Source organism: Rhamphochromis longiceps, linkage group LG3 (genome assembly GCF_057381845.1).
Source record: "Rhamphochromis longiceps isolate RC_006_pf linkage group LG3, R_longiceps_female_GT1.1, whole genome shotgun sequence".
In the NCBI taxonomy this organism is placed as follows: domain Eukaryota; kingdom Metazoa; phylum Chordata; class Actinopteri; order Cichliformes; family Cichlidae; genus Rhamphochromis; species Rhamphochromis longiceps.
Window position 1 is genome coordinate 42,976,752 of NC_140559.1, and position 20,927 is coordinate 42,997,678.

Consider the following 20,927-nt stretch of genomic DNA (forward strand, 5'->3'; position numbering starts at 1 on the left):
AGTCTCATGATATATCACGAAACAAATCCCCCCTTTTTAAGTGCCTTTAAGGAGCCTCCTGCAGAGACCTCAAGGATGTTGAGAATTCCTGAACACACACTGCATGCAGAAACACACACGCACACAATGAGGGTCACTTTTTCCTCACGTCGTCATGGTGACTTCACTCCAAAATGGATTAAAAAAAACTGCATGTGTACTCTTCAAGCTGGCAATAACTTTTTGGATACCCTCGTTCTAGTGCACATCGATTCCAACATTACTGCGTGTTTAAATACTTCTTCCCCCGGTGAATGAATGTAACCTTCAAAAAAACAAAAAGCAAACGTATCAAAAGACAATCTCTTTGGTGCCTGATTTTATGACGTGTGTAGGTGTGCACAGGAAGATGAGGCACCCTAGTGATAAAAAGGGTCGAGGGGGGGCCTCCAAATTCACAAAAGAACCTCACATCTGACGAGACTCAACAGCATTCGGTCACATTTCGACTCAGCAGACTTGTGGTGTGCCATTTGTAATATTAATATTATTATTATTACGAGTTTTGTGGTCTTTTTTTTTTTTTCTTTTAGCAGGTTTTGTCTCTCTTTCCTTAAATTGTTCCTGTTTTGCTTTGTTGAATGTATTTTTTGGGGAGGGACAGTTTTAAATTTACAGGTAAATGGGGGGGGGGGGGGATTTTATTTGGGTCAACTTCACTGTATATAAGTAAAAAAATATGGCTGAGATTAAACGATTTGCACTTTTAGTTTTATATTTTTTGTGTTTTCTTTTTGGGGATATCGGCTGTGGGGGTGCCACCTGACACCTCAGTGAGACATGTCAGAGGTGTTTCTTTGTGCTCTGTATTCAAAGGATCTGTGGTAATTCACACAGACTCCCCACAGAGAGAAGGAGAGAGCTGTTCTTGGTGGGAATGCAGAAGTTGTGCTCATTGCTCTGGTTTTGAGGATAAAAGGAAAATGCTTTTACTTTAGAGCTCTGAAACTTCACAGATGGACTGAGGTCGCAGCCGTCTACCAGGTAATAATACTGACTCCATTTAATTATTGAAGCGGTTTTCTACACAGCACCCCACGTGCAAGTTTCAACGCGATAACCTCTGTTTTGGCGACTCAATGATGACTCAATCTCCTTTACATCTAAAGAAAGCAAGATCTAAACGCTCTGCATTACATTCCTGTTTAACAGACCTCACACTCTACAAAACCCTGCACCACACAGTCCAGTTACACACCTGTTCGAGGAAAAACCTTCCTTACTTCAGATTATTCATGATGAGGTTTCCCAACCTTTCTGTCAGATTGACTCATGCACTCTTTCTTCATCACTGCCTTTCATGTTTAAACTTGAACCAGCATCAAACAGGATCTGGACTGCTTCCTGTTTGCTGCTTAGTGTTTGTGCTTAGCAAACTTGCTTATCCATAGCTGTTCATTATGATTTCCATCCACTACTTTCTTCTTTAACAGCTTTTCACTTCATTTAGTAACCACTTTCTATTCAGTATGTTTATTAAACAGTTGCAGCTATTAGCCAGCTTTTAGTGAGCTGAAACCTCAAAACCTTGATTTGTTTGTTTTAACTATTTCTACTGATGAAGTATTTATTTTAGTTAATCGTGCCAGCCCAAACTTGTTCTCTAGAGACTCTGAAAGTTGTAAAATGTAATTTACTATTATTTAAATAGTTTGAGTGAATCTATCCATGTAGCTGCTTCTGTGGACCTCTGATTGGTCATTACTGACCTAAGAAAGCTCAAAGCTGCAGACAGAAGAACTCAGTGTTTACAGTTACTTTATTATTTTAACTGTTCTGTTTGCAACATGGCAGCAAGATTTGCTATGATGGTTTGGAGACAGAGGAGGAGCTGGAGTTAATGATGTTACGCTTAACCCCAAATTGTCAGAATAATACTATTGATCCTTTTTTATAATCTGTACAAATACATGACACAAAGACAGAAATAAATAAAATCAAATAAATTCACGACCATATTTTGGGATCCTCAGCGGCCATCTGAAACATTACATCATCTCCTCTTCCTCACTGTTACCCTGAAATAGGTTTCCACCATAACTATGGCTTCCCCTCCATCCTTGAACCTCTGGGTGGGGATTGTGCTGGTGGTAATGGTGGTCGTAGTGGAGCTCCCAGGAGCCCTGCAGAGGTGCATCTTTGATGAGCTTCAGGTCAGAGTGGTCAGCGCTACAGACAGCCCACCCAAGGAGCTCAGGCTCAGAAGGTCAGAGGAGCAGAGGAGCATCCTGGGAAAATCTGGCTCACCTACTCCTACCTCACCACAGCCAATGAGGATCCGGACCTGGATTCCGAGAGAGAGCGACAGCCTATCAGAGGCTGAGAAAGGAAGGCTGGAGGCAGCGGTGGAAGAAGCTGTGAGAGTGGTGTCTTCTTTACTGTCAGGTGACTGCTGAACAGAAACGGCTGGTGTGCTGTAGATTATTACACTCCACAAGTCTGACAACAAAGAAATTTTAATGCAATCAACATTCTCTTGTGCGATAACTGAATAATTGTGTTTTTTAAATAAGTAACACTGACTTTATAACACTGACGTTTTTATGTATTTATGTGAGCTTGTGCAGCATAATTTCATTCTGCATTGTGTCTTTGAGGTAGTGCTCAGTAACAATATAGTAAATCTTGGATCTGAAAACACACACACACACACACACACACACACACACACACACACACACACACACACACACACTCATAAACTGCTGACATTTTAACAGTGAACAGAGTGCCGGGCCCTTTACTGCTCAGCAGAGACATCAACAAATACTGCAAGTTTCTCTGGAGGGATTCAAGTACTATCAACTACAACAGGTAAGTACAGACGAGTGTAGCTCCAGTCCCTCAAACAAACATCTCTGGCAAGATTTGAGTCGTTAAAATGATTTTTCCCCTATATTCTTATTTTACATACAACACAAAAATCCAACCAGCCAATCATATGACATGCAGTTAGACATGTACACATGGGTAAAAGGCACTCTTGAAATTTAACTGAGTATCAGAACGAGGAGGAAAGGTGATTTAAGTGACTTTGAAGGTGGCAGGTTGTTGGTGTCAGGCAGCTTATCTAAATATTTCTATATTTTCCCACAAACCACAAAACCAGAGTTTACAGATAATTATCCAGAAAAGAGAAAATATCCAGACGACTTTTTAATAAAAGCTGAGTATCATTTGAGTGTTGTTGCTAACCTTCTGTTAGCTGCTTCCAGCTAACACACCATGTTTCAAAGTTAATGAATGCTCTCACTCCAGGTGTGGTAGAGCCAACAAAAACTACGGAAGTGAAACTTGCCTGGATGCGACCGTGAGTATCAAATGTTTTTGCTGCCACACACAGCATGTACTAGACTGCTGCTTCTGAATAATACAGTATCAACATCAGTAGATCCCAGACGACCACCTGGCTGGATGTGATATTTACCCCGAGGCCGATTCACACAAAAGGACTGTTCTCAGACCTGAAGGTGCTGGAGTCCCTGATACCGACTTCCTGCTTTACCTCCATGTACAGGACACAGACAAGTGCAGAGCAGAGGTGCAAACCTACAGATAACAGAAAAATCTTTGATATAAAACCACTCAAATCCCAGCAGTTCTAAAACATTTTGAAATTTCTTCATTAAGTTTCTATTCATGATTGAAAACAGCAGTAAATTGTTGCTCTATTTGATCATATATTTCTCCACTTTCTTATAAGAAATTTTTTTTTAAAGCGTCTAAATTAAACTTCGCCCCCGTAGCTTTCACCTCTTCCTCAGTGTATCTTCTTGTTCCTCAGCCCAGTGTGTTGGCCTACGCTGTTCACTGCCAGACGGACAGTCACGGGCGACCTGTAGCTGGGGTGGTGGTCATCTGCAGGGACCGGCTGACAGGAGCCACATACAGCCACCAGACTACAGTACAGGTACGATTACTTTTATGGATACATGATGTGAAAAGTGAGGTTTCTGTGGCTGTTTTAACAGAGAAGGATGGATCATGATGACAGATTATACTCTTCTGTTCTCCAGACTGTCATTCATGAATTGTTCCATGCACTTGGATTTTCTAAGGATCTCTTCAGCACCTGGAGAGACTGTTACTCCTCCTCCTCTTCCCAAGGTTTTTAAACACATCATTTACACCACTTTATCCTTTTTTTTAACTGTAATTTAACAAACATTAGTGAGTGTGTAATAACTGTGTAAAAATTCATTTTTCTTAATGTGTGTGAGTGAGGTTATTATAATAAAATCTAACGACGATTGAGATTATATAAGCATTCATCCTTCCACACATGGGCTGGTGTCTTCAAAAGTTTGTTTACTTTACTTTGAAACTGTGCAAAGTGTGGACGAAGAACAAAAATTGGGAATTAAAAATGCAAATATTAAGTGGTAACACACAAAGAAGAACACTCAAATCTGATTAAAATGTAGAAAACATTTTTTTCATTATAATAAGTTAGTGTATTGAGTCTGACCTTCATTAAAGATCACATGCTTTGGTCAGAAGGTGGTTCTTTATCAGCGTTTTCTTTGCTGGATCCTGCAGTGGGTGCTGATTGTTCTCCTCGAGGCAAAGCGAGTCACTCAGACGGATCCGGCCACATGAGGATTTACACCCCGTCCGTCATTTCAGCCCTGCAGAAGCACCTGGTGTCCAGCGATCCGGAGCTGGGAGGACCACTGGAGAACCTGGTACTGCACAGCTTCAAGTGCAGAAAACTTTAACAAACTAAAAAGGAAACCTAACGGTGCTTTCACCCCTCAGGAAGCAGCTCCAGGCAGGGTGTCCTCACACTGGGAGTCCCGGGTCCTGCAGGGCTCCATTATGTCGGCAGTGCTCGGGGATCCTAGCACAGTTCGGATCGACCCAGTGACCTTAGCTGCATTACAGGACACGGGGTGGTACACCGTCGACCTGAGCCGGGCTCAGAGTCTGGTCTGGGGAGACGGTAAGGAAACTGAAATATGAAGAAAATGCACTGAAAACTGCATCATCATAACAGGAGACTTAACAAAAGCTGAACATAGACACTCTGTGATCATACTTTTTAAATAATAAATTTTTTTTATGACTTATTAATAGGTGAAGGAGCCATGTTTGGCTCCCTGTCAACCTGCCAAGATAACTCCTCATCCTTCTTCTGCACTGGAAGGTAAATTAAAGTAATTTAGTGTTAACATATATTTTCATACAGAAATTCTGTCACTTTGTCCTAAATGTTTGTGTTATTTGTACTTCTCAGTGGACGTGGATGTCATTTTCTTCATCTCCACAAGGGGGAGTGCCAGACTGACCAATACCTGGAGGGCTGTCGAGTGTATAAACCCCTGCAGAATGGAGTAAGCTGAGTATCTTCGTGCATTCACACTAAACACTGAAGATGAGAGGACATTATTATTATTATTATTATTATTATGTATTTATCTTTAGTACACGTTTTGAATCTCGCACTTCAGAGTGAATGCTGGAAAAAAGAAAGCAGCAGGTGGACAGCTGAAGATGAGCTGAGCGGGGAGAGTTTCGGCTTTGACAGCAGATGCTTTCTCTCCAGCCTCAGCACACAGGTGTGTGTGTGTGTGTGTGTGTGTGTGTGTGTGTGTGTGTGTGTGTGTGTGTGTGTGTGTGTGTGTGTGTGTGTGTGTGTGTGTGTGGTCCTCCCCTGTATTCTCTTCACCCTTTCTTTTGAATCCTTTGTAACTTCTCGTCTGTCTTTCAGAACCAGAGTCAGGTCAGCAGCTCTGTGGAGGGCCGGTGTTATAGGCACAGGTGTACCGGACCGAACAGGTATCAGATCCAGGTGTTTGGCTCTGAGTGGGTGGACTGTCCAGCAGGGGGCAACATTCAGGTATAATAACATAATGGCTTATTACAGTGTTATATGTTTTTGGATGAGCATTAATTCAGAGTTAAAACTTGCAGTTTTTGTGCATATAAACAGTTTCATTTATACAGATGTTTCTATTATTACCACATTTATATGATTAAGAGCATCTTAGTATAAAAACATCCTAATGGATAATACAGTCAACATCTCATATATAAAAATGATTTATTTTTGCATCAGATTAAAGGATACAATGGTGCAGTTTTCTGCCCTGACAGGAGGTTATGTCTGTACCCTGATGTGACTCCTCCCTTAGATGATGTCAGGACACTTCCTGCATGCATCAGGTGGTGAGTACAACTTCAAACATGCCCCGGCGTCCGTTAAAGCAACATATACTTCATTTTAACTTCTCTTTGTCTGTGTAGTGAGATTTCTACCTCAGCCCATGATGGGACCTGGTCTCCCCTCAGACCACCCACAGACCCACCTGTATCCACAGCGCTGTGCTTCACTGCTGCTGCGTGTCTGCTGGCTGCACTGATGGTGTCCTGCTGGAAATGTCGCTCATGTATGTTCAGAACACGCATGGTGGCCCCTGACCAGCAGGGTCATCTGTAGAAAGCCTGTTCTTAGGAATGGGCAAAGACTAAATTATAAATTTTAAAGTAAATTAAAAAACTGCTTTTACTTTTATTTCCTGGGGTGTTTTTATTTTCTACCTTTGATTGTCTCGCTGTGGAGTTCTCTATCAGCAGGAGAAGCTGGATTTATACTTCCATAAATCAGTTTTTATTTTTGTCAAATGTGATTTTGACGACTAAATGTTAGTTTCGTCTATCAAAATCATTTCCCTGTCATGGACATTTCTCTAACCTACACTTGTTTATGGCATTAAATACAATGTAAATTCATAGAGGATGAGGGTAAACAGTAAAATAATCAAATATATGGTAACAAATTGTCAATTTTTAACTGTATTTAGATTTTTTGCACTGATTAAACCTCCAAACTATCCTCATCTTCACTTTTGAACATTTAGGTTCAGTAATTTAGAGTCTTACTGCTGATACAGCAGAATCGAACGAGCAATTTCCTTTAAAACACTTCCTCTAGAACAGTTTTGTCATCTCACAGGAGTGACACAGATGAAAAATGACCTGTGATTGTTATTGTAAGTGAGCATATTATTACCATATTATTTCCACAAGATGCAAATGTAGATATGAATGTCATGACATTCCTTGGAAAAACGCGTGCCCAGACTTGCCGAGACTTACAGGACACAAAGTCAGCCTGTTTTCCCACCTCGAGGTTCTTTGTAGTCATTCGTCACGAAGGGACGTGACAGAACAAACACCTGCTGGCAAACTGACAGATACTTTGAAACCAGTTTGGCAGAAAGCTGCTGCTTCCTAGTGCTGTGACCCAACACGAACATGATTGAATTAAACTTGTGCTTTTTAAATCTCAGCCTGTAGAATATAGTTTGGCTCACACCAACAGAAGCTGAGAGCAAAAATTATGGTGGTTCAAGACTTTTGCACAGTGATGCACATGCCTGAAGTTGTTAAAGACAAACAATTAAAGAAAAAATGCTTCAGCATAATATGTATCAAACAAGTAAAGGAAAATAAATAATGCTTAAACATTTGAATGAACCAAAGACAATTTCTGAAGCAGCCCTTTATCCCAATCTTTATGTTTACCAGAAGGTGGACGCAGTGATTTCCCAGGTTAATGTTGTGTCACAAAACTGAAAGCAGTGATGTCCTCTTTCACAGGCTAATCAGAAACTGTCAAACACATGTCCATACTGTCTTCATACATGTATTTATGCTTTCAGACACACAGGGATATCGAAAACGAGACACAAGCAGGTTGTGTTGAACACGAGGTCTAGTTTAACAACCAATATTCTTTATTAGTAAAAATTAGTTTTTGCTAAATTACCACAAATGTTTATTCTAACTTCTTCTCTCACTGCTTTAAAAAATAGCAAAAAAAATGTTGTGTTGTTGTTATAATTAATAAATACCATCTCTTTATTTGTGGCTAGATCAGAGAGGAGAGCAGCGTCAGAGTGAGGTCATCAGAGAGAAAATATAAAAAAGTCACAGTGGACTGGAAACGCAGCTGGTTCCAGTCTCTAACCAGTTTTCAAGCCTTTTTCAAATACTGTCAGCGGCTAATAAGAGTCGATCTATCTTATCCCATTTAAATGAGAAAAACAGCATCCAAAAGATATTTTTAAATAATAGAAAAGTACAAAACGTGTTTCATTTCTTGAAATCACAAAATCAAACCATTAAATGTTGAAGCCCACACAGCCTGCTTTAAAGGGTTGTCCTCGAGCTACACCAGTGAACAAGCATTAGAAGGTGAAGCACGGTCTGCAGTGAGCCTCAGGCACGCAAAACAGAGCTCCACCCTGCAGCGAGGACAGGAAATGTTTTTACTCTTAGTGCCATCATGCACCACCAGTAAGCCCCTTTTTGAATGGGCTTAGGCTGAGGCACAGCCAGGATCCCACATTCCTCACATCCCTGACGCCGATGTTGTGTTCACGATTTCCCGCGGCTTGCTGATACATCACTGACCTCCAGGTAATTCATGACAGTGCTGCTGAGCATCTTTTTTTCAAAGTATTTGATTTCTGCAGGAGTCAGAAGAGCCATTTTACAGACCTCTTCATGTGACCACTCAGCATTGCAGTCAGGCTGGCCGCACACAAATCGGCTCTCACCCTGAGGGATCAAAAAGAAATCAGTTAATTGCATCTGAGCATGTTGACATGGTCAAAAGAAGCTGCCGAGGTTCAAACTGAACATCGGAACGAGAAAGAAATTTAATTTAATTGATTTTGAAAGTGGCATGGGTTTTGGTGCCAAACGGACTGATCTACTGCTGACCAACTCTAGAGTTTACAGAGAATATTAAAAAAGAAAATATCCAGTGAGCATCAGAAAATATCTTGGTGATGTCAGAGGTTAGAGGGGAATGGCCAAACTTTGTTATGTTTATAGGAAGGCAACAACCCTTGTTACAACCAAGTTATGCAGAAGAGCATCTCTGAGTGCACCACACACTGAACCCTGAAGCACATAGGCAGCAGAAGACCACACCTGCCAGCTATGAATTGGAAACTGAGGCCACAATTCACGTGGGCTATTTTCTTGCCCATTTTGCAACCAGCCACCAGATCTCAATTCAATGCAGTACTTTGGGATGTGGTGGAATGGAAGATTCCCATCACGGGATCTGCAGCAACTGTGTGATGCTGTTGAGTCAATATAGACCAAAACATCCAAGGAATGTTTCCACCGTGTCGAATTATATTCTTTTAAACTTTGCCTTCAAAACCTCTGAAGGCAAAAGCAAGTCTAACAAGGTGTACTTAACAAATTGGCCAATGAGTTTATAATAGATTTAGAAATGATTTAGAAATAGATTTTAAATTATGTAAAATAAATTTCATAATTTATGTGGAAAGTTGGGAAGATAAATGTGCAAGAAGGACAATGAGAGACGATGGAGAACTAATACTTCAGAATCTGATTAATAATAAACATGTGGTACCTGGTCCAACAACTGGTGACACCAGCTGGTGAGAGACATGGGGGTGACAGAATGACCGCAGGACATCCGGGCTCTCAGAGATTTATAATCTCTGCCCTCAACTATGAGACAAAAAGGAAGACTTAACTTATAAAAATCCTTGAAGCCCATGCTGTCAAATCTGAAAGTATTTATTTGGTTCTTTGACTACTTACAGTCCATATCATCGTCTCCTTCAACAAATGTAAGGGTGGTGTCGTTTGGGTCGTAACATTTCTCCTCTCCAGTCACCAAATTGGCGTCCAGACCTCCAGAAACGTCTTTTTTGCCCTTATCTCTCATCCTCCGCCGTGCATTTTCCAGATGGTTCTGCAGTTCGTGGTAAAGGTCCAGGTCAGTTTCCAAGTATCTGCGCCTTGAGGGATCAAAACCATCCCAAAGCCCGGTGCTTCCATCTATACTAGCAGGGCGGTTTTTCAGTCGGACGGACTGTTTTCTCTTCTGAGGATTTAAAGTTAAGCTCCTTTTAACTCTCGCTTGGTTGCTCTGGGGTCCTGTGTAGTCTGCGGTCGTTCTTTTCTTTGTCTCGCTGTTGCCCATCTTTGCCACGTTTATCTCCACAGGTGAGCGGCAATGGACACACAGGTTACTGGTTTCATTTACTAAAATCACGTGATTTTCAGTTACGGGGCTGTAACTCTCCGGTTGCACAAGACTGTGTGCCAAAGTGAGGCGCGACATTCCAGGTAACAGGAGGAGGACCTGTGGGCGGAGAATACACCTGGAGCACAGGTGGGTCCGTCTGTGAAGGTGAATGTCAGAGGGAAGTCCACACTGATGAAGAGCGTCACTGTAAACTGAAGAACAGAATCTGTGAAGAGTCAAAGATGTGCAACTTTCGCCTTTCTGAGAAATTTCTTTGGCGTTAACACATTTCAATAATAAAAATATAATAAAGTACAGTATATCGATCGGCCCTGCAGTCAGACGAATCAATCATCAATCTCTGTGCTGATGCTGTTTCCACTCAAACCGACCAGATTCTGTAACTTTCCTCTGTGTTTACCGTTATAAGCTTTGCTCTCTGCTTCTGCTCAGCTGGTGACATCCGGGTGGTGTTCAGGGCGGATGTTGCTGTTATGGGATCAAACACGTCCATCATCCACACAGTGCTACTCCTGCTGCTGAGGAGACGATGAAGACGAGACCACGAAGAACAAGAAGATAAAAACTGGACTCTGGTTATTTAGGCTTATTAATCTTTACTGTGACACTCTGACATGTGCCATAATAATGATATATAACAATACATAATAATAATGTGTCAGAGTGACCTATTTGTAAAAAATATATCCGGAAGTCTTAACTGCTGACCTTTTTTATTTAGCACACTATAAAAACATATAGTGCATATAATAATTCGACATATTATTATTTTTTTTGACAGGGGGAAATGGTGAACATAAACATTATACACTGAATAAGATGCATCTCATTAGACTGGAGCTCTGTCTGTTTTTATGAACTACATTTACATGTCTGCATTTTGTTTGAGGACAGCTTGCTTTTGTAGATCTTCTTTTTCTGCGTGGTGTCTGTGAACGCAGCATGAAGATTCACCCCTCCCCTAGTTGTCTAATCAGAGGATTTAAGTGTTTGGGACTCATTTCTGTCGTAGATGGCGACGATAACATTTGCGTTGCAGATCGGATTAATTTCCCCAGAAAATTATTTGGCTGTGGTGAGTAGACACGTTTGGTGAGGTTCCCTCTTAAGCATTGTGAGTGTAAACACCGGGATACAACTATAAAGCACCATTTAGGTTGCAGTGCGACGTCACGGGTGTGTAACTGGTGGCACCCCTTGGGCACTCCTCCCTGTGGGTTGCCTCCCCACGTGGCCGGTCTTTAGCCAAATTGATTTTTTTTTTGAGGTGCTATTTTTAACCAGAACAACCTAGTGGCAGTGAATCTTGTACTTTTTAAGCAATTTCTGGTTATAAAGTGTTTTAATAAATAAATATAAATTATTCTATCTGACACATGTTGTTTGACATGCATGCAGGAGGCAGTACTGATGCTGTGTAATTAAATAGGACTTCCTTGTGTTAAAAACACACCACTTATTTAGATCATGCCTGTTACTGGTAATTTCTGGGGGAACACCAAGGTGCTCCTAGGCCAGCCAAGAGATATAATCTCTCCAGCGTATCCTGGGTCTATCCCAGGGCCTCCTCCCGGTGGGACCTGCCCAGAACACCTTAACTGGCTCCTTTTAATGTGGAGGAGTAGCTGCTCCGAGCCCCTCCCATGGCCTAACTAAATTCAATTCAATTCAGTTTTATTTATATAGCGCCAAATCACAACAATAGTTGCCTCAAGGCTCTTTACAGAAAAACCCAACGATCACATGACCCCCTATGAGGAAGCACTTTGATGACAGTGGGAAGGAAAACTCCCTTTTAACAGGAAAAAAAACTCCATCAGAACCAGACTTATCTGCTGCGACCGGTTGGGGTGAGAGAAGGAAGTCAGGACAAAAGACATGCTGTGGAAGAGAGACAGAGGTTAATAACAACTATGATTCAGTGCAACCCCCCTTTCCTGTCTGGTCCCTAGTGCAGGACCAATTTGCCATGGGAGACCCCTACCTTGGGGTCTAGCTCCCTGACAACAAACCCCCTGGGTTCCCTGGGACACACAAACCTCTCCAACACGATAAGGTAGCGATTCATGGAGGGGACTGAAACTTTATTGAAAAGTAAAAGGACATTATGTTGTCACAACTTTTAATTGAAATATTCATCTTTGTTGTATACCATTTTATCTCTGAACACTCAAAACCTTTTAAAAGCAGGAATTTTTTTTTTAATTTGCAGAGTTCAGGTGTGAAATTGAAAACAATGCAAAGAATAAGTTCATAGTAGGCATGCCATTTTCAGCCCCTTTTTATTTTTGTGCATATTTTTAGTCCGTGCAAATATACATTTTTTTCTTTTTCATTGTTCTCTGTACATGATATGAACTTTGTTTTGGCTGTTGGAAGTCACCTGGAAAATATCAAATATGTAATATCAGCAAAACATCAAGAGTTGTTATGAGAACATAAATGCTCTCAAAAAAGCTCCACTTGGCTCTGGCATTTATCATCATCATCATCATCATCATCATCATCATCATCATGTAATGTACTGCACATGCTGCTCTGGCACTGTTGTGAAACCTGAGCCTAAAGGTTCCCTCTCTTGGTAATGCTATTCTCTTTGTTACTCCACAGATTCAGTGATTTGGCAGCACAATGCTCTCTAGTCTGTGTGCCACTTGCTATTGGTCCAGATGTTCCACAGGTTTGGCCCCAGCAACACAATGAATAAATGTTATGTGTGGTGCAATGTGTCTCTAATAGGTTTTAATATAGTAGGTAAGAGTCAAGTAGATGCAGGGCACCACCTTTTGGCCAAACTGTCTCCCATAAGGTCTTTGGTATGGCTATAAATTTTCCTGTTGACTTTTCATGAAACTTTAAAAAGGACATCTGGTGTAAAATTGACACATTTTCAAGAAAAATGCCAGTCATGTTTGAAACAGGCTGATATCTTTTAGAAAGACCACCATGTAGATGTAGAAGTAGAATAACACTTTGGGGACATATAAAGTGGTAAATATGTTTGTTTGTTTTTTTTTTAAAATAAAAATGCCATGTTTATCAGTCAAGTAGAATCAGAAGACAGACGATTGCTGATCTTTCTGAATAACTTTTTGAGTAACGAGATAAAATATCAGTTTATGTCAAAAATCAGTGCAAAAAGTGGATGCAGCATTAATCGTACCACTGACGAATGATTTGTGATGTATATTCCCCACATAGTGATTAAAAATGAAAACGTTAAGAATTGGACTGTGATGGTTATTCTCACTGTTTGGTTTTGTGTATTTGCTGTAATACTTTGTGTTCTATGACAAGTACAAACAAATATCAACAGAGAGAGGAGAAAAGAGTCAAAAGCACTTGTTGTGAAAGGATTAAAACATGTCAGTCTGTAATCTCATCACCAACTTTCACCCACGTCAGCAGGAAAACACCTCCTTAAGGTGCATGAATTAATTACAGTTTGTCTTTTTAAAGCGTAGTCTGTAGAATATGGTTTGGTTCACAATATTAGAGCCTGAGAGCAAAGATAAAGATAAAGTTTGGAAACACTTTATGATATGGCCCTTGACTAAGAGTGTAATTCCACTCAAATTAATTGGAATTTTCTTTGAAATTACAATGTATTTACATTACTTACACATAGTTAAAGATTTGTACACTAATAATGGGGTAACAGTATCAGGTTTTTTCAAGAGTATGAGGCAGGACAATCAAGGTGGTTGTTATTCACACCTCCTAAAGGAATATCAGTCTGAGGAAATACAAAATAAATAATATTAAACACTGAACTATATTGGAAGATAAATAGATCTGAAATGTACCCCAGCAAATGAGATAATTTCAGTGATAAAAATGTTTTATTTTATTTATTGTATATGAAATAATGCAATAAAAGGTTTGTATTCAGAACACATTTAAATAAACTGTGGTACTGTCTGTCATCCTAATGGTGTCTTCAAATCAATACATGGAAAAGACAATATGAAAAGGAGGCTGGGATGGACACACACATGCAATTGTTGGTTTGTGTGTCCATTTTTGTTTCACTCAGGTGGTTTACTTGGATTTTACTCTTGTAGGTACAGCAGTTGGTAATTCGTTGTGTCTTTCTACTTGTGCTCTGACTTTTATTCTTACCCTTTGTCCTTTTTACAATCTCCATTTCTCTTGTAGTGCTTCTGTCTCCTCTTGCATTGCTATATAACATGCATAATCATGAATAATAATAATATCAAAGAATGACTGAATAAAAGAAAAAAAATGCAAAGAACATGTAGTGTTTATAAAGCTTGACTTGGAAAAGCAAACATATTTGGCTCTGCAATGAATTCAGATCATGATTTTGATTACTAAATCATGTGCAAAAGAGGACCCCAAAACAGTTTCTTTCTATTAAGCAAAAGCTGATTTAGCACAGGGGTCACTCTGGTCACTGCAATGGCAGGGAGAAACCTTCACAGGAGTGGGGGCCACTGTCAAAGAGAGAGAGATGCGTTACTCCAAATTATGAAGGTGAGTTTATTAATGGAGGGCAGTGGGCGATCGTGGCTCAAGAGTTGGGAGTTCGCCTTGTAATCGGAAGGTTGCCGGTTCGAGCCCCGACTCGGACAGTCTCGGTCTATGTGCAAGACACTTCACCTACCGTCTACTGGTGTTGGCCGATGGCGCGATATGGCAGCCTCGCTTCTGTCAGTCTGCCCCAGAGCAGCTGTGGCTACAACTGTAGCTGCCTCCTCTAGTGTGTGAATAGGTGGATGACTGGGTGTGTAAAGCGCTTTGGGGGGAGTAAAAGCGCTATACAAATACAGGCCATTTACCATTTACTGGAGGCCATGACATCCAGAGTAAGAATCTACCATATTTCTAAGATTTTCATGATTTTCAAGATTTACATCTTTAAACTTAGTTACAGCACTTTCAGACAGACATCTATTGTGATGAAACGTATTCCCCGCTGCTCTTTAATCCCTTACAGTAAATTTAAATGTTATGCGAAAATGACAGGACAAGAGAAATACTGTTAAGATATAATATGTTTATAGAAATGATGAATATAAACAATTATTGTAATAACCAGCACACACTCAGATATTATTTTTAACATTTATATGGAATGCAATGCTAATAGAATTACATGTGTAAAGCATTTGTAAAGCACTAACCTGCACTATTAGTATTTGTCCACAAGGTGTCACAATTTCTACCGCAACAGAGTTGAAATTAAATCTTTTTCTTCTTTTTTTTTGTGTCCCGTTTGGATCTATAGCCATCAGAATTGTTGTCTTAAGGCCAAGAGAGATGCCAAGCGGATTTATTTTACCAAGTGGATCATCATGGCCTTGCCATATTGGTCCATTTGATTGACCTTTATTATAATTATGAATTTATTTTATTTTCGGTTGCTACAAACGGGACAGACATGACTGGGGGATAGGACAGGGGGAAAGAATGAAAGAAAGACGGGGAGAGAAAGAAAACCAGAGGGGAGAAGAGACGGTGAGAAAGGGGGGAAGAAAGAAAGAAAAACAAACAAAACATCTGGATCACCTGTATGGAGAAAAAAAACAGAAGAGAAAGCAAACAACAAAGAGCAACATAAAAAACAAAACAAAAGACCACCATCACAATAAACTTATTAATAAACTTATTAAATTAAATCTTTAAGGCCACAAGTTCAACTTCAGATCTTTGCTGGAAAATAAGCAAGCGCTCACAAAGTTACTGAATATTTTTCTGCAGCCATGAAAGTTTAAACGATAAATATTTCATGTATGTATGTATGTATGTATGTATGTATGTATGTATGTATGTATGTATGTATCTATCTATCTATGCTTCAAATTATACCGCAATATGGATTTTAGGCTATATTGCCCAGCCCATAGGAGACACCCCCTAGGGTGCTAAGATCCTGTGGGACTCCCAGATACAGACGGACAAAATTGTGATGGCTAATCAACCGGACATAGTATACAAACAGAAGAAGATGGCCGTAGTGATAGATGAAAGCAACTTCAGGTGATGTTGCTGATGTTGCTGTCCTAGGGGGCGTCTCCTAGGGCTGGGTGATATAGCCTAAAATCTATGTCGCATTATAATTTGAAGCATGCGGTAACGATATATTGTGATATATCTATCTTATATCTCTTCTCAAAATGACTGAACATACTTGGATACCAGATACATTGCAGAATAATAAACACACTTCAAAACTGTACAGAATGCCATTTCGAGAACATTTATTGTGCAAAACTTAAAGAAGAATTTTTAAATTACAAAACTTTTCAACTTTTTCCAAACAAAGTAAAACAAAATTCTTAAATAACAAATAAAAATGAAAATAAATGCACAAACATTTTTGAATAAAAAAATGCAGGTAAAATATCACTAAAACATAAAATTCTAAGTTGTTTAAAATAAAGTGCAAAGTGTAAATAAATAAACATTACAATTCTTCCTGCTGTCTTGATTAATTATTTATATTGCACAAAAATAGAGCTGCACATATTTGAAAACCCTATAAGTTTAACAGGTTTCTTGTCTGTTAAATATCGAACAACAAATTTCAAACTTGCAATATGTAGCACAAATACAAACAAAACATCAGTGTTTATGATCCTTGTGTGCACATCAGAGGTTGTTCGCCAGGAACACAAGTTTGTCAACAGTCTCGGGCTTCAGTGCAGATTGGTGGCATGTTACTATGTTACCACTGGTGCTGAATGCCCTTTATGAGGGGGCACTCGTGCCAGGAATGCAAAGGTATTTCCTGGCTAGGCTTGCCACCCTGGGAAATTAGCCTGGTGCAGCTTCCACCAATCCAGTGGGTCAGCGTCTCCTTCGTCATCCAGTGCCTGCAGGTAACTCTTAAAGTAACAAAGGCAGCAAATAAATTTAAGGTTAACTTTATTATCTGTTGATATATCAAAACAAAGCAGAAGCTCGTTTATTCTGAATTTTTTGTCTTGCTTTGACATGTATGTGTGCAAATGCACACTGAATGTCACATTGATTAAATGTAAACACAATGGAAGAAAAACAGATGATTTGAAACACTGACTGAAACGCTGTAATATGATATATGTAATACTGATGTTTGTGTTGAACACTACATATTGCCAATCCAGATCAGTTTAAAAAGCAGAACCAAATGTAGATCAGGACTCAGAACCAAACAAAGGTGACCTTTATGATAAAGCTGAGCGCTTCAGGCCACAATGGTAACAAATGACGAAAAGACAGTTATAGAGAACTGATCACAGAAACACAAACACTTACCTGTGGGGCATAACAAATGCTTCCGTTTGGTCTCTGTTCGGGTTACAAAAGTTTTGACTTATACAAACAAGGAAAAACAATAATAGTAGTTCAGTAAATTGCTTGCACAGGGTGAAAAACAGAGGAGTGAGATGTCAGGATGTTTTTCGTTCCGTGTGTAATTGTATTTTAATAATTATTCCAAACATTTACCATTATACGTACTCATGTTGCTACAGCACCTTTACAACTTGACTGCATAATGAGTAAATGCACAAAGCACTGCCATAAACAGGGCAGGACTTTGACAGGAAGTCGGGCGCCTGGTAGTTTTGGTCCAGGCCATACATCTCTATAATATACACATATCTATATAACAACAACAATAAACCATGGGTTGCTTCGTCGTGTTAAATGCTTCACTTATAACGGGACCAAATTGTCAGCTCTTTTTTGTACTAGGTTTAATAGCAAGAATAAGACATTAGAGTTAACAGGTTTTTAAATGGGTTTTAGAGCAGTGGGTTGATGTGGATGTGCGTGTGTCTTTGTGCATGTATGTGCCTGTAGCCCTGAGGCCGTCCTCAGTTCGTGCTGGCCTCTGGCATGCTCAGCTTTTTGGGTGTGGGCGTTCTGCCTGGTGCTTTGTCGAGCCACGCTTCAGATCATCATATATAGCTGATGACCGAAGAGAGTTCACAAAAGCAAGAAATTCAGTCACTGCTAACGAAAGCTGTGTTTGCCACAGAGTCACCACCATCACACACAAGCACAGGAGCTGCTGGAAAAGCCCAGAAAGAACCCAAGAGGAGTAAACGATATATGGGCAGCTTTTTCAAAAAGGCTCCGCTCAGCCTGGCCCAGCTGCCCTCACTGACAGAGAAGTGATTGAAATAGAGCTTAAAAAACAAAAACAAAAAAACCCCATACAGGTCTTTAGTTCAACTACAAGAATTGATGGCATTAATCCCAACAGACACTGTTTTTGTGTCCGAGGCATGGGAAACTGTCCTCCACAGACTTAGGATGCGGGTCAGATTGCTCTCCTGGACTGAGCCTGTCTTGGTTGTGTTGTTTTGTCATGTTGTACTGTGGCAGGCAGGAGGAAGGTCCCAAATGCAGGACTCGGTACACACAGGGATGAACTTAAAAGGCAGCTTCATTTTGCTGTTAAACCTTAGGGTACTACAAAACAAAACCTAACCTGGGAAACTTAAACTAAGACTAGAGAACAGGATACTAAGAGTTACAAGGGAACACTTAGCACAGGAAAATCACACAGCTAAGAGGGTACGAGACAGCAAAGGGCAATGGAAAGCACAGGGCTTAAATATACCAAGGAGGAAACGGGGGGGAAACGGGGGAAACACAGCTGGGATTAATTAGATATAATACATGGGACCGTCAAAGTAAAACAGGAAATAATACAGCCCATGTTTTTCAAGTCATTTTATTATCTAAGCAGCGAGCTCTGCTGCATCTGAGCTGTCAGCCTTTATGAAGTCAAGAAAGCCCTCATGTATGACCTCTCTGAAAGGTTTATCAGAATCAGAATCAGAATCAGAAAGGGTTTTATTGCCAAATGTTGAGCAGGTTTACAACATTAGGAAATTGCTGCGGTGCTTATCTGATGATCAGTGACATTTTATCTTTTTCCTGAAGGTCTTAGGTTTCATCAGCTATTACACTGAACTCCCAACTTTGTTTAACTTCCCTTTTTATTTCCTCTTGAACACTTTCTGCCGGAGTCTCTACTGATGGAGTGCTCTAACCATGTGTAGTCTCTGTACCACAAATGAATGCCCTCTTGCTGTGTCCATGTTGCGTCTTGGGGAAAACCCTAAGGACAGGCTGCACTGGACCCTCTGCTCTTGACTGGGAAATGTCTTGTGGGAAGCAAATTGAATTAATGTTTCGGTCAGTTGTTCAAATTCCTATAGCTTCAGAAAGAAAGAGTGCATATTTTAGAGAAATTTAAAGACCATGTACAGAATGAAAAGCATACCATCAGGTCTTACTGGAGCAGAACATTCCTTTGACTCTGGTGGCTCAGCAGAATGAAGGGTTAAGTTTATTAATCTCACCCTGGTTGCAGACAGAGTCCTGTCCCAGTATGTGGCCAAAACACAAATATGTCACAAACTCCAAGCATGTTGTAACAGCAGTCTGGCGAGGAAGGAGCGGCTAGCCGGTCCAGCGGGCAAGTGGTGTGGAAGTTAGCCGGATAACACGGAGCCAGTCGGTTAAATCCAATAACAGACCTTTATTCGCCGTCATCAACATTACACTTTTTTAAGCCAGGTCTCCTCGGCTGTACTCGTCCGAACCTACATGCGCGGGGATTGGTACCGCCAGCGCCAGCTTGTCACAACAGTAAGTAAGGTGCTTTCTTGGAGCATGGAACATGAGCAGCATGGAATGGCTGCCGCTAACAACTCACACACCCACTAGGAGACCCCCACAGCTACTACAATAGTTGGGCAACCCCCCCTAGTGGTGCTATAACCCAAAAGGTTTGTTACAATGTATCAAGCTAAAACTATTCTTTCTATAAGACCAAATTATTTTTTCTTTAAAATTGAAGGAAAGAGTTGGAAGCTTGGTGTCACGACCTGCGGGATCGGCAAGGCGCTGATCAGCCTCCCTTCACTCCTAGCCCTCCTTCTCTTCTCTTTTTCCTCTCCCCTGTTTTGCCGGGGCGGAACTCATGGCGGGTTCACGCCCTCGGTCCACGCCTTCCCGGATCATGCACACCTGGGCCTCATCAGACCAGCTGGAGGAGATCAGCTGTTCAACGCTGGATTGTTGTGAAGACTCTAGTCAGTACACGTCAAGCCCAAGTTTCGCATGCTTCCGTCTCAGAAAGTTAACGTGTGTCTCTGTGTTCTAGATTCCCCGGACCTGTCCCCATGTTTTCCCGTGTGGAGTGTGGAAGGAGTGACTGGTCACTAGCGGAGAGAGAGAGGTTGGAGTGAGCGCGTGTGTGATTCCCTTGTTTTCCCTGGAGCCCTGGAACCCTGCCTCTCACATCTTGTATATAGCACTATCCTCGCACTGTCTGTTAATACACTTGGTGAAGATCTTGTAAATAAACCATCTCTGTTAAAACACAACTCCGGAGTCCTGCAAGTGGATCCTCAGAGCAACCCGTGACACTTGGACTCTAAACTTGAGTTGTGGTAGATGTGAAGATATGCAAACCAATAAAAATAAAGCCATTATTTTAAAGTTATGATAAATCATGTCACCAACCCGGTGTACAAATTCAGTAAACTTATGTTACATTTCACAAGATGACAATATAGTTTTGCCAGATTGCGATAATCATTTTTTTTCCAAGGATAACAACAACTCAAAATCACAGGATCTAGAAGAATCTACCCTGATCTCATTTAATCAACTATTATAAAAAAAACAATTTTGTTAGGGATTTTATCAAGAGAAACACTACACTTCTGGTTTGTCAGGACATATCAGATATAGGAGTGGGTTTTGATTTTTCTGACTAAAATCGATTTTAGCTTGAATGTAGCGAAATTGATTTATTACAATCCTAAATAGATTTTTAAATATAAAGTTATTTTGTGCGGTTAAATCTCACAAG

At 40.5% G+C, this 20,927-nt stretch overlaps 2 protein-coding genes and 1 long non-coding RNA gene across 4 annotated transcripts; 2 read left to right on the forward strand and 1 right to left on the reverse strand.

The window, feature by feature from the left end:
* Positions 1 to 456: 456 nt before the first annotated feature.
* Positions 457 to 6,623, forward strand: cirop (ciliated left-right organizer metallopeptidase). 2 transcript variants are annotated; one of them, XR_014909659.1, is made up of 15 exons: positions 457 to 1,023; positions 2,067 to 2,424; positions 2,760 to 2,853; positions 3,298 to 3,349; positions 3,431 to 3,580; positions 3,824 to 3,949; positions 4,056 to 4,146; positions 4,579 to 4,724; positions 4,798 to 4,981; positions 5,116 to 5,185; positions 5,276 to 5,372; positions 5,490 to 5,597; positions 5,750 to 5,878; positions 6,136 to 6,207; positions 6,286 to 6,424. XR_014909659.1 is itself a non-coding variant. In XM_085398912.1 (15 exons), exons 2-15 carry the CDS (start codon positions 2,082 to 2,084, stop codon positions 6,476 to 6,478), a joined length of 1,893 nt encoding a protein of 630 aa, XP_085255038.1. In that variant the 5' UTR covers positions 457 to 1,023; positions 2,067 to 2,081; the 3' UTR covers positions 6,479 to 6,623. The 2 variants fall into 2 exon arrangements, 1 of the variants encoding a protein (XP_085255038.1); XM_085398912.1 differs by having other exon boundaries at positions 6,098 to 6,207; positions 6,286 to 6,623.
* A 1,060-nt stretch (positions 6,624 to 7,683) lies between these two features.
* Positions 7,684 to 10,697, reverse strand: LOC146674902 (uncharacterized). Its single transcript, XM_085398928.1, has 3 exons — positions 9,631 to 10,697; positions 9,437 to 9,537; positions 7,684 to 8,604 (listed from the first exon to the last, which is right to left on the reverse strand). The coding sequence occupies exons 1-3, from the start codon at positions 10,154 to 10,156 to the stop codon at positions 8,422 to 8,424; spliced, it is 810 nt and encodes a 269-aa protein (XP_085255054.1). The 5' UTR covers positions 10,157 to 10,697; the 3' UTR covers positions 7,684 to 8,421.
* An 8,503-nt stretch (positions 10,698 to 19,200) lies between these two features.
* On the forward strand, positions 19,201 to 20,700 carry LOC146674903 (uncharacterized). The gene is made up of 3 exons (XR_014910632.1): positions 19,201 to 19,696; positions 19,908 to 20,142; positions 20,214 to 20,700. It is a non-coding gene; the product is annotated as an uncharacterized LOC146674903 (long non-coding RNA).
* The last annotated feature ends 227 nt before the right edge of the window (positions 20,701 to 20,927 follow it).

Coding starts and splice junctions, on each gene's coding strand:
- cirop (XM_085398912.1), top strand. CDS start 2,082: ATGGCTTCCCCTCCATCCTTGAACCTCTGGGTGGGGATTGTGCTGGTG. Junction 3,350..3,430: donor AAACTTGCCTGGATGCGACC/GTGAGTATCAAA, acceptor CAACATCAGTAG/ATCCCAGACGACCACCTGGC. Junction 3,950..4,055: donor GCCACCAGACTACAGTACAG/GTACGATTACTT, acceptor TCTGTTCTCCAG/ACTGTCATTCATGAATTGTT.
- LOC146674902 (XM_085398928.1), bottom strand. CDS start 10,156: ATGTCGCGCCTCACTTTGGCACACAGTCTTGTGCAACCGGAGAGTTAC. Junction 9,538..9,630: donor AGGAGACGATGATATGGACT/GTAAGTAGTCAA, acceptor TTTGTCTCATAG/TTGAGGGCAGAGATTATAAA. Junction 8,605..9,436: donor GTCACCAGTTGTTGGACCAG/GTACCACATGTT, acceptor TTGATCCCTCAG/GGTGAGAGCCGATTTGTGTG.